Here is an 11,329-nt window from a genome sequence, read left to right as displayed (position 1 = left end):
AACTTAAAATAATGAGATGCCTGTACTCTGCTATTTTTCCCATACATTTATTGTGCTGCAACATTTCGACCCTGCATTTTTGCATAGCAGAGTGCGGGCATCTCATTATTTTTTATTTTATTTAGTACTCATATGGACAGAGTTGTCAAAAATACACTCTTCCCATAGTTAAGTAGGAAGACTTTTAAATTTCTTGTGAGACAAAGGGAAATCATATTCAAGGCTGATTTTTTTATTTTTATTTATTTCCTTCAGACCACAATAATTTATCCTCTTTAACATTTCTACAAAACATCGTGTGAACTAGTTAAGAAGGAATGAACTTACAGAGAAACCAGCATTGTGATATACAAAGTAGACAGGTGGTGAATAGACAGGACAATTATGCAGTTTAAACAGTAGTATACGGTTGGTTTACAGAAGGTGGTTTAGAGTAATATAAATTAATTATACATGTGCAGTGAATTAGCAGTTACCATATAAGAGCAGAATAAATATGGCTATGTAATATGAACAATGCATGAACAACATGATATGTGCAATGTAGTATCTGTAACATTATAATAGTAGTAATAATAATGTATATGCAGTGTAGTAAAAAATAAATAAATATGGATATACAGTATGAACCATATAAACAGATATGTACAGATATGTGCAGTGCGGTAACCGTACCATTGGAGTGCAGAAACATTATGAATAGTAAGAATTAGGGATGTTAACCGATGACGGTTTGACTGATGGTTGACTGTATCAACGTTAACCGCTTAAAGTTGTCGGTAGTCGGTAAAAAAAGTGATCTCTAAATTAGGCTATTATCAGTGCTTAATTTATAAAGTGGGAGGTCCCAGAGCACAGAGGTGGGGTGGATCCGGTGACTCTAACAAGGTTGGAGGTAACAGAAAAAAGAAGAGAATTTTTAACGCATGTTTAATCAGAGTAGCCTTTTTCTTTTTTAGTATTACATTTATTTTAAAGACGTTTCAAGCTTTGTGTATTTGATTTATTTCTCATGTCTGTGTGAGGCATACACTGAGTTTCGTTACGTTAGGATGAGATGCACTCCAGTTAACATGCAATGCAAGTGACCGCGCGGGCGCCTCCATGATTATATTGTCTGTTATATTTACTTCTTATTCATTACATCCAGGCAATTGGCCGATGAAAAATGTATTAAAATTAAGATACAATTTATTCAAAACGAAATTCACTTTAAAGAAAGGGTTTCTACAAAACAGAACTTAATGAAGTGGTCAAAGTCATGTCTGACCCACTCCATGTCTCATATTGCGTGCCCTATCTTACTCATGCTGTTCACTTTTCATAAAATCAACATAAATGGAAAAAAAACATCAACATTATAATATTTTAACAAATTAAATGCGCTTATTTAATGCTTATTCAAAATGCATCGAAAATGCAAAGACAAGATTTTTGTATAACTTCAATGGGGAATAAAGACTAACCAGACAAATAACATTGAACACAACACAAACAGTATTTTTTTTTTTTTCATTTAGGCAATTAATTTTCCATAGTGACACAGAAGGTGCCGGATCCAACATTGGAGGTGACGAAACAGCTCAAATTAAGCCCTGGCTATTATAGACAGTGGACTAAACGCTACTACTGTTAGCCAACTCATTCCAAGATCTTTTTGTGTGAAGTGAACAAATCCTTCACACTAAATTTTTCATAACTCGCCTGTTTGTACTTAATAAACTGATAAAAACATTTGTCACGAGGTCACAGCGTTGGGGTTTGCGCACTCACATCTACATTTCAGTGGTAACACATAAGGTGATGATGACCATCATCTTTCTTTATTATTGTTAGCACTACCTCAAACTAAAGCGGCGTCTCTTCGGAGCTGTCATTTTCTTAAATGAGCCGCGGCAATGTTTCAAATGAGCTTCTAATGCTAGATAAATGCCTTTATTTTCCACGCGATCACCTTGTACCCAAAAGGAGCCATTTGTACTCATACAACCTCCTCAGTGCCGCGTTTGTGGAACTCATGTTTCGCACTGTATGGGATTAAAAAAAAGTTACATGAGTGGAAGGGCGGGGCCGGGGCAGTGTGTGTGTGTGTGTGAGCGGGAGGCACTGGCAGAGTGGCAGAGATATGCGAGAGAGTTGCGAAATTGCAGGCGCGGCTCGAAATGGCTGTAATTTCAAATAGCGTAGCATATTTTGAACTAATCGGTTAACGGGTTTCAACTGGCCAATGAGGCTCAGTGGTTGTTCGGTCAGTGCCTCCACTGCAAAAAACAAAACAAAAAAGGAAACAGATCTTAAAAACAAAACAAAACATAGAGTGGTCTCTTTCCTAATCTTCTGACTCTGGACTACTAAGGTCATACTCATCATCAGTGTCCGTACTGCATTCTGTGTCCTGTATCTGGAGGTTGTCAACTATAGCACTATACATGCTCACAGCATTTTGTGATGAACTCTCCAGTATGGAGGACCTCCGCATGAGGACACTTTTCCAACCAGCTGCAGCATCCTCTGACATGTCACCAAAATCTGTAACATACATAAACATAACATACAAAAGAATTACTAGTATTGTTCCAAAGCATGTAGACTCACATAGACAGAAACATTTGGTTGTTTGTTGCATGAAATCTTAAGCAAGGGATACAAGGACCTTTAATTGTCATATAGTTATATAGTTAGTTTGGGGCCAAGGGCTGTGACTGTGTGTGATGGGGGGGCCTGCGTTAAGGTGAGGATAGGACAAACAAAGTGTGAGGGTGGAGTATGACTAACATGGGTGTGATGGCAGTGGGAAAAAAACAAAACAAAACTTGTTGCTCTTTTCCAGACTGGTACCAGCTCAACTCGACTTTTTAACACTCTGTGACTACCACTTTTGGTTTCACCTCTGTTGAGGTTCTAACGATGATATGTAAATATTGGAGATTGCTCTGGTCATTGTTATCACTAGCATCATAATGTTAACATTCTGAGCATGCCCTCAGCAGCTATCTGTCAGTGTTAGCACGACAGGATGGCTGATAAGAGTAAATATTGCCATCTCCCCAAAAACGTGTCTGTATTGTGATGAATACAGAATGCTTAAGATTTTATCTGTTATAGTCATTGCTGTTACCATCTTTTCCACATTGTTGATGCTAGGGTAGTTTACTTCAGTGTCGCTATAGCAACCAGTTATATTTTATACTTTTATGCAGTGGTAAACAAAACGTCTAACTAAACAGATTCCCGTAATTTCCCAACTATTAGCTGCTGCTTATACATTGATTTTGCTAAATTTCTTCAGCTATAAGGTTAATACACAGGGGCAGTTAATGTGGTTTTGTTTCTTGCATAAAATACTGTCCTGCGGTTTATACACAATGAGGCTAATACACAGGAAATTACTGTAGTCAAGTTGAGCAGTAGAAAAGGGACTATTTTAGTGAGGGGAAACAAATCTGAATTTGACTTACAGCCCATTCTGATGTTCTCTTTAAGCTTATCTACTGCCTTTATCTCCTTCCGGAGAGACGTGATGTGTTGAGACATCTCCTTCACCAGGATGCTCTGCTCCTCCTCAAGGCGTCTTATTAGCATTGTTTGGTCAAAAACAGACCGTTTTAATCTGAAGGAGTGGCCTTTGGTAATATGGAATTGATGGAAACATGAAAAAGTGATTTAGTATTCAGGATTAAGTTACAAACCAAAACATAGTTTGGTGTTTTTCATTGCTATACCATAGGCATATAGGAATACATTTTAGAGAACATGTTAAGATTGGCTACCATACCATCCTCACTTCTCTCCCAAGGCAGGATGTAGTCCTCTGTCAAATTGGATGCCAATCCCTCATCAATGGGATCCTCTGCAATAGTATTGTAGAGCCGGATCTTTTGTCTTAGTTTGTTTTTTAATTCTCTTATTTTTCTTCTCTTTCTTTGTCTGGTCTGGTTGCTATCTGCAAAGTGAAACAAGAAAGTGAAAACAAGGAAAACAGAGTTTGTTTGCATTTGCAATGAGCCATTTGAATATCTGTCAACCAACCATGCTGACGATAGAGGTCCTGCTTCTTGCGTAGCAGGGCCACTATGATACTTTCTATCTCAGCCCTGAGATCCTCGGTTGCTCCCTGTTGTGTTGTGCTCCCTGGCTCTGAATAGGTAACAGTCAAGCGAAAGTTTCATTTAAACATTTCTGATCACCTCATGTAATTCATATTTGAACAAAGTAATTAACAGTTGTATATCTGAAAAGTCAGAAAACTGTGCATGATTTACCTGTGACTGCCCACTGCTGAACATCACACACCCACTGCTGTGCTGTTTGTTCAGTGATGCCATTCTTCTTGCGGAACTCACTGAAGCTGGCATCTTCCAGCTTTGCCCTCTCTGAGATCTTTAAATCACACACAAAAAAATAAAAAAAATAATGCAAGCTTTCAGCCAATACCGGAATCAAGAAATTCCTTCATCTACAGTTTATAAATCAATGTATCAATGAGCTTATTACAGATGGCCAAACTCCAGATATGCTGTTTGTTGTAAAAATTTATATTGTGTCAGGCAAGAGGAACATTGCAAAATGTCCTTACTTTGATGTATCTGTTGGCCAAGACTTTGTGAAGGTTCGCTGTCTTTTTTTTGTTCCACTCCATGGCCTGTTGAGTCAACATATTTTCTCTCCCTGATTGAAAAAATAAATCTGCATGAGTGATTGGATCAATTTAAATGTGAAATACCATTGCAGTTAGACATGACTTAATACAACAATTACTTTAGTAAGAGGAGAACAGGAAAATGACATTTTAGAGGTCAGAAATGCCTGATCACGGTGTATGGTTTGTAATGTGTCATACCAACCTGCCTTTGTCATGTATTTAGTTACAAGAGCTGCCCTGGAGAGGAAGCTGTTTACCTAGGTGTAAAAACAATTTCTAGTTACTTTACACCAAAAAAGCAAAACAAATTCACAAAACATGTAGCCATATTTATTTTATTATATAATATATGATCATCAATTAGCTCTCCACCTTATAATTCCATGGAAACTAAAACAAACACACCCTTTCTGTGGTGTCCTGTCCACATCCACGGTTAAGGTGCTCTTGAGCAAGGCACCAAAACCTTTACTGCTCCTCTGACACCTTAACAGATGACTGCCCACTGCTTTGAGTTAGTGTGTGTCACCTCATGTGTGCTGTGTATGTGCCACTAATTCACGGAGGGGTTAAATGCAGAGACTGAATTTCCTGAACAGGATCAAAAAAGTGTATATACTTAAATAGTGCAGCTCAGAGGGAACATAGCTTCACTTTTTACTCAGACATAATGGGTGTTGAAACTACAGTTCAGAATGTGCTCTGATGGTCATTCTAGCAAGATAGATCTTTGTTTGATATCCTGATGTACTTTATCCTCCACACTCCGCTTATCTCTCACATGTATCAGTGAAGTCTCCTATGTCCGCATAGTTACAAAGTCAGTAATAACATACTTGCTCAACTTCCTCTCCGACAGTGTTCCCTGCTCCATCCTGATTCCTGCCACCCCATCTCACCTGTAACATAGTGATTTATCATTTCCTTATAATGGTAAAAGTGTAATGTAATGTATTATATTACAGTTTTTTTCAGTCGCTAACAAGCATTTGTCCAAGCAGTTGTCACATTTTCAAAACTCTAAACACAATTAGCACAGCATCTGTCTATTGTGGCCATACCATTCACACATTTCATGTCGTTTTCACACAGTATGGAGTCATTGAACACATTTCCACAATGCTTACATTTTCTGAACAGACAAGCTATACCTCCCAACAAAATTATGGATCGTTTTTGTAGTATTTACAAATGTTAACACACAACATCCCACAATAGCAAAAACAATGTTCCAAATCTTAGATACAGTATAAAAACCTCTGCTTCTGCGATGATATCAGTTCAAAAACAAATTATCTTAGCTGATTTATGTTGTGTAAATTGGGCAAACCACAAGTGATTCCAATCCGGCTTAGACTCAATGGCAGGGGTTATTTTTTTCTATTACATTGACACTTATACAATAAAAGGAGGACTTTGAGTGATATTTTTGGAAACAGAAACAGAAAAAGACAAACACTGTAATGTATGGACGAGGAAAAGTAAGAGCAAGGGGCCCAGTGAGAGGAGCAGGAGCAGTGAGAGGAGCAGTGAGAGGAGCAGGAAGCAGTAAGAGGAGCAGGAGCAGTGAGAGATGCAGTGAGAGGAGCAGGAGCAGTGAGAGGAGCAGGAGCAGTGAGAGGTGCAGGAGCAGTGAGAGATGCAGTGAGAGGAGCAGGAGCAGTGAGAGGAGCAGGAGCAGTGAGAGGAGCAGTGAGAGATGCAGTGAGAGGAGCAGGAGCAGTGAGAGGAGCAGGAGCAGTGAGAGGTGCAGGAGCAGTGAGAGATGCAGTGAGAGGAGCAGGAGCAGTGAGAGGAGCAGGAGCAGTGAGAGGAGCAGGAGCAGTGAGAGGAGCAGTGAGAGATGCAGTGAGAGGAGCAGGAGCAGTGAGAGGAGCAGGAGCAGTGAGAGGTGCAGGAGCAGTGAGAGATGCAGTGAGAGGAGCAGGAGCAGTGAGAGGAGCAGGAGCAGTGAGAGGAGCAGGAGCAGTGAGAGGAGCAGGAGCAGTGAGAGGAGCAGTGAGAGGAGCAGGAGCAGGAGCAGTGAGAGGAGCAGGAGCAGTGAGAGGTGCAGGAGCAGTGAGAGATGCAGTGAGAGGAGCAGGAGCAGTGAGAGGAGCAGGAGCAGTGAGAGGAGCAGTGAGAGATGCAGTGAGAGGAGCAGGAGCAGTGAGAGGAGCAGTGAGAGGAGCAGGAGCAGTGAGAGATGCAGTGAGAGATGCAGTGAGAGGAGCAGGAGCAGTGAGAGATGCAGTGAGAGGAGCAGGAGCAGTGAGAGATGCAGTGAGAGGAGCAGGAGCAGTGAGAGATGCAGTGAGAGGAGCAGGAGCAGTGAGAGATGCAGTGAGAGGAGCAGTGAGAGGAGCAGGAGCAGTGAGAGGAGCAGGAGCAGTGAGAGATGCAGTGAGAGGAGCAGTGAGAGGAGCAGGAGCAGTGAGAGATGCAGTGAGAGGAGCAGTGAGAGGAGCAGGAGCAGTGAGAGATGCAGTGAGAGGAGCAGTGAGAGGAGCAGGAGCAGTGAGAGATGCAGTGAGAGGAGAAGGAGCAGTGAGAGGAGCAGTGAGAGCAGCAGAAGCAGTGAGATGAGCAGGAGCAGTGAGAGGTACAGGAGCAGTGAGAGGAGCAGGAGCAGTGAGAGATGCAGTGAGAGGAGAAGGAGCAGTGAGAGGAGCAGTGAGAGCAGCAGAAGCAGTGAGATGAGCAGGAGCAGTGAGAGGTACAGGAGCAGTGAGAGGAGCAGGAGCAGTGAGAGATGCAGTGAGAGGAGCAGTGAGAGCAGCAGAAGCAGTGAGATGAGCAGGAGCAGTGAGAGGTACAGGAGCAGTGAGAGGAGCAGGAGCAGTGAGAGATGCAGTGAGAGGAGCAGTGAGAGATTGTTTTTATTTTACCCCCCTTTTTTATCTGGGCTTTTTTGTTGTTGTTGTTTTTTTGTTCAGAATGCTCGTATGTGTTTCATGGATATTTTGTTCACTGTAAGCAATACTGTCAAACCTTTTCTGTTCTATCATTCCGTGTTTCTACTGTACCTCCTGCAGTAAACAGTAAAGTAAAAATAGCTTTTTACTGGAATGCTTTTGAATGTGAACATTACTGTATATTTGGACATACAGTTCCTAACCAAGAAATTTAGTGTAAAACAATGAATTTGCATGTTTTGCATGCAAATACCTGTAAAACTGAGACTGAAAAGTCTATGCAGTTTTTGTAATGTCAACAATAGCCAGTATTCTGAAACCTGGTGTACTTTGATTGACTGCATGTACCTTTTGAAGTGAAAACAAGTGTTATTCTTTGACAGAATAATTTAATTTTGAGTCAGATTTCCAGTGTTTTGGTAAAGTTGGTGTGTGCAGAGAAAGATGTGTTCTATTTTGAAATGAAGACTTAGTATATATTTAACAAAATGTGTTTTTGAGAAGAAAATTATCCATTTGGCCAATTGTGTTTTGTAGGTGTGAGTCTGTGTTAAGAGTTTAGAAAAAGTATCTGAAGTATGGTTAAGCGCTTGTTAGCGATTGAAAAAAACTGTAAACTTACTCCATTTACAGTCATTTCAGGTACCTCGCATTTTGCTGTGTGTGCTTTGGCGTGCATGACACTCAGAAATGGTCTCATTTCCATCAACGGCTGCATATCGGTGAAATTATCAGCCACCTTGCTTAGGTAGGGCCAGTACCTAGAAAACAAGAGCATCATTAGTTGGTATTACCAACACAATTTGCTTGTAAATCAATCTAAAACTACGACTCAGATTAAAACACTCAGGTATTTATCATTTAATATACAGTAGGTTGACCAAATGTGACCTAGAGAAATTACTTGCAGATAACATCCATTGCGAAGAAGGTAACATTTGCTCTCTCTGCCATGTCCTTTTGAATAAACATTGGATATGCAAAGATTTCTCCACGGTAGTGATTCAGGGCACGCAATAATACCCCGTGTCTGATTGATAAGAGACAATATGGTTAATGATCAGTTTACACAAAGAGTTGCTCAAAATCCTTGCTCACATACCAACACACACTTTCTTCCTCTCTTTCATACACACACAGTCACATCTCTATTTGTACTTTAATTAAAAAAATGACATTGATAAATATAGATTGAAGTGTCCACAACATGAATGACAAATGACACCGTACAATAGCACACTCCTGAAATACCAACACACCTGCAAACTGCCACCTGAATACCCTCTTCATCAATTTTTGAGGAGGATTTGTTGGATGTCTCCTTACTCGCCCTGAACCTCGACACCCCACACGTCCCACTGTCATTTGCCTGTGAAGTCAGCTGTTACTCATTTCAACAAATATACACCCATACATAAACAGATTATGGTATGCAGAATAAAACTTACTCTTGCCCCGCTGCTTCCTCTGATTTTCTCCAGAAAGCTCAGAACTTCGTCTTGGCTATAAACAAGCCCTCATATAAAGACGGTTCCTCAGTTCTGTACAAATGATCACAAAATACCTAATTTAACTAACGCACATTTACTCTACATGCAACTATTTCAATGGCAATGTTCTTGTTAAATATATTTATAAAAAAGACTGTGTAGTCTTTACATACCCTCTTGATTTTCTGAAGCGGTAATGTTTTCGGTTGCCATCGCAACACACTGCCAACATGTCAGGTTGACAGGCTGGACAGCAAAAAGAGTCAACTTCTGACATCATGTCCTCTGAATGTTTGCATAGGCAATATTCAAAATAGCTCTTTTGAAACGTATCCGCACAGATTTTCCCTATCTATGAAATGAAAAAAACAATGGATATAGAAAAAAACATACCCACAAAAGTACGAATAGAGTTATAATTGTGTGTTACAATGTGATTCAGGCAGACTAACCCTTCCTCCTTGAACAGACTGGTGCTCCAACAGCTTTAAAAAAGCAAGTCTTGAAAGTGAGGGAGCTGACAGCTTCATGTTAGAGAAAGCCTCAAACACTTCAAATGCATACAATGTTTGGCAGTTTGTGGTGCTTGGCCAATAATTGTATTGCATAAGGTCTTTAACCCCTGGAGTCCATTCAGTCTTGCACTTTGGACAGACCTTTCGAGGTAAAGACACCTCATATCGTCCTGTCAAAAAAGAAAAAAAACATTAGACTAAGGATGTTTCACAGACACAATTGTGGTAAAGGTGATTGATAATAGTCAATATTTGACATGGCATTTGACATTAAAATTTCTGGTATATTGATGAAGTGAAACAGCTTTGCTATGCTTCCAGATGTTAACTTGGGGCACAAGTTCTGCGGTACTGAAACAAAAAGTGTGACTTCAAGAACATACCATTCATGGTGACCAATGAGATTTGCCTCCCAGTGGTGACCACAGTCTCTTCTGTGCACCCACATAGTACCTTTTGGGAGGGCAAAGGCAACTGACATACTGCAACACAGAAAATTGTTGTTTATTTTGGTCCCTCAAACAATCTATATACACCCATGTTACACTAGTGATTCGAAACCCCAGTCCAACATCCACTATACCAGATGTCACTATCACTGCTTGATGACAAAAAGGAAATGTTTTGGCACATTTCAAACCCTGTCATAAACCAACAGAATTGATTACTCAGTCAACAAGTGATATAAATGAATAGTTTAAAGCTTATCCTTTTACATCATCAGACAATATTTTTGGAATTACTCTTAACTAGTTTACGGAAAATGTTGGATGAACATACCCTGCTCACAAAAGTGAGGCAGGCCATTCCCATCCACCACCACTGCTTTTGTTGGTGGAATAGGCTCTAGGTAGCCATGAAATATTGCCATCCTGCCATGGAAGATTTGCCTCCTGTGGACCTCTTTGTCACACTTGCCACAGAGGTATTCGAAGTCCAGTGGGACACACTCCAAACATCGAATCACGGCCTGCACCTCATGGCATTTCTGGCATATTTGCCTTAATACTCTCTGTGCCGAGAGTTTGGCATCAAGGAGTACTGGCCTTGCTTCCTTTGCTCTTACTCCAGCGAGTAACTGACGTTGTGTCCACGTTGTATCTGCTGTTGCCACTGGAACTTCAAGAGAGGCAAGAGTACCCCTTAACTCTTGAAGACGATTTTCTGAAAAATAAAACAACTATTTAACCATCTTTATGTTATGGGAACGCATTATACAAATTCAGTTTGACCAAGGAACACAGTGTCCATTCAGTTGGTTGAATGCTTTTTGACTTGTCCATGGTAAAACCTTAATGGTATTACAGTAAAAAGATTATAAAGTTATAGCCCCCCCCCCCCCAACACACACACACAGTTGCGTATAAGGAGACATACTCACCAAGACTTGCAGTCAATTCTAGTCCTTCTACCTGGACTTCCTCACTCGCTGGGTTCACGGAAGCTGCAGAGGCAAATATTTTGGGTTATCTATTCTATCATCCTCTTGAAGTATCATACATTTTAGTTTGTAATAGTGCCTCAAAAAATCCACCATACGTCTGTCAAATAGGGTTAACATAACACCATATTTCCGCCCACTGACATTTTGTTAATAATCATTATTATTTAACCATGATAACAGTGAAGTACACAACAAACCGGATGCATGTGTTGGTGATTTTTGACATTTGTGACGTCGCCTTGTGACCACTTGATTTGTGTCTGCTCTCTTTCTGCTTTTTTTTTTTTTTGGAGGAACGGAAGGGTTTCCCATTGCAGCCTACATGACAATAACAGCAACATCTT

The 11,329-nt window shown here is 40.4% G+C and overlaps 1 protein-coding gene across 1 annotated transcript; it reads right to left on the bottom strand.

The window, feature by feature from the left end:
* Window positions 1-2,049: 2,049 nt before the first annotated feature.
* LOC113039795 (uncharacterized) lies at window positions 2,050-8,291 on the bottom strand. Its single transcript, XM_026197893.1, has 9 exons — window positions 8,183-8,291; window positions 5,479-5,541; window positions 4,845-4,899; window positions 4,577-4,668; window positions 4,263-4,380; window positions 4,030-4,137; window positions 3,776-3,943; window positions 3,459-3,623; window positions 2,050-2,529 (listed from the first exon to the last, which is right to left on the bottom strand). The coding sequence occupies exons 1-9, from the start codon at window positions 8,252-8,254 to the stop codon at window positions 2,330-2,332; spliced, it is 1,041 nt and encodes a 346-aa protein (XP_026053678.1). The 5' UTR covers window positions 8,255-8,291; the 3' UTR covers window positions 2,050-2,329.
* Window positions 8,292-11,329: the final 3,038 nt, after the last annotated feature.

The sequence above is a fragment of the Carassius auratus genome, chromosome 22, assembly GCF_003368295.1.
Source record: "Carassius auratus strain Wakin chromosome 22, ASM336829v1, whole genome shotgun sequence".
In the NCBI taxonomy this organism is placed as follows: domain Eukaryota; kingdom Metazoa; phylum Chordata; class Actinopteri; order Cypriniformes; family Cyprinidae; genus Carassius; species Carassius auratus.
This window is presented reverse-complemented; position numbering and strand designations above follow the sequence as displayed.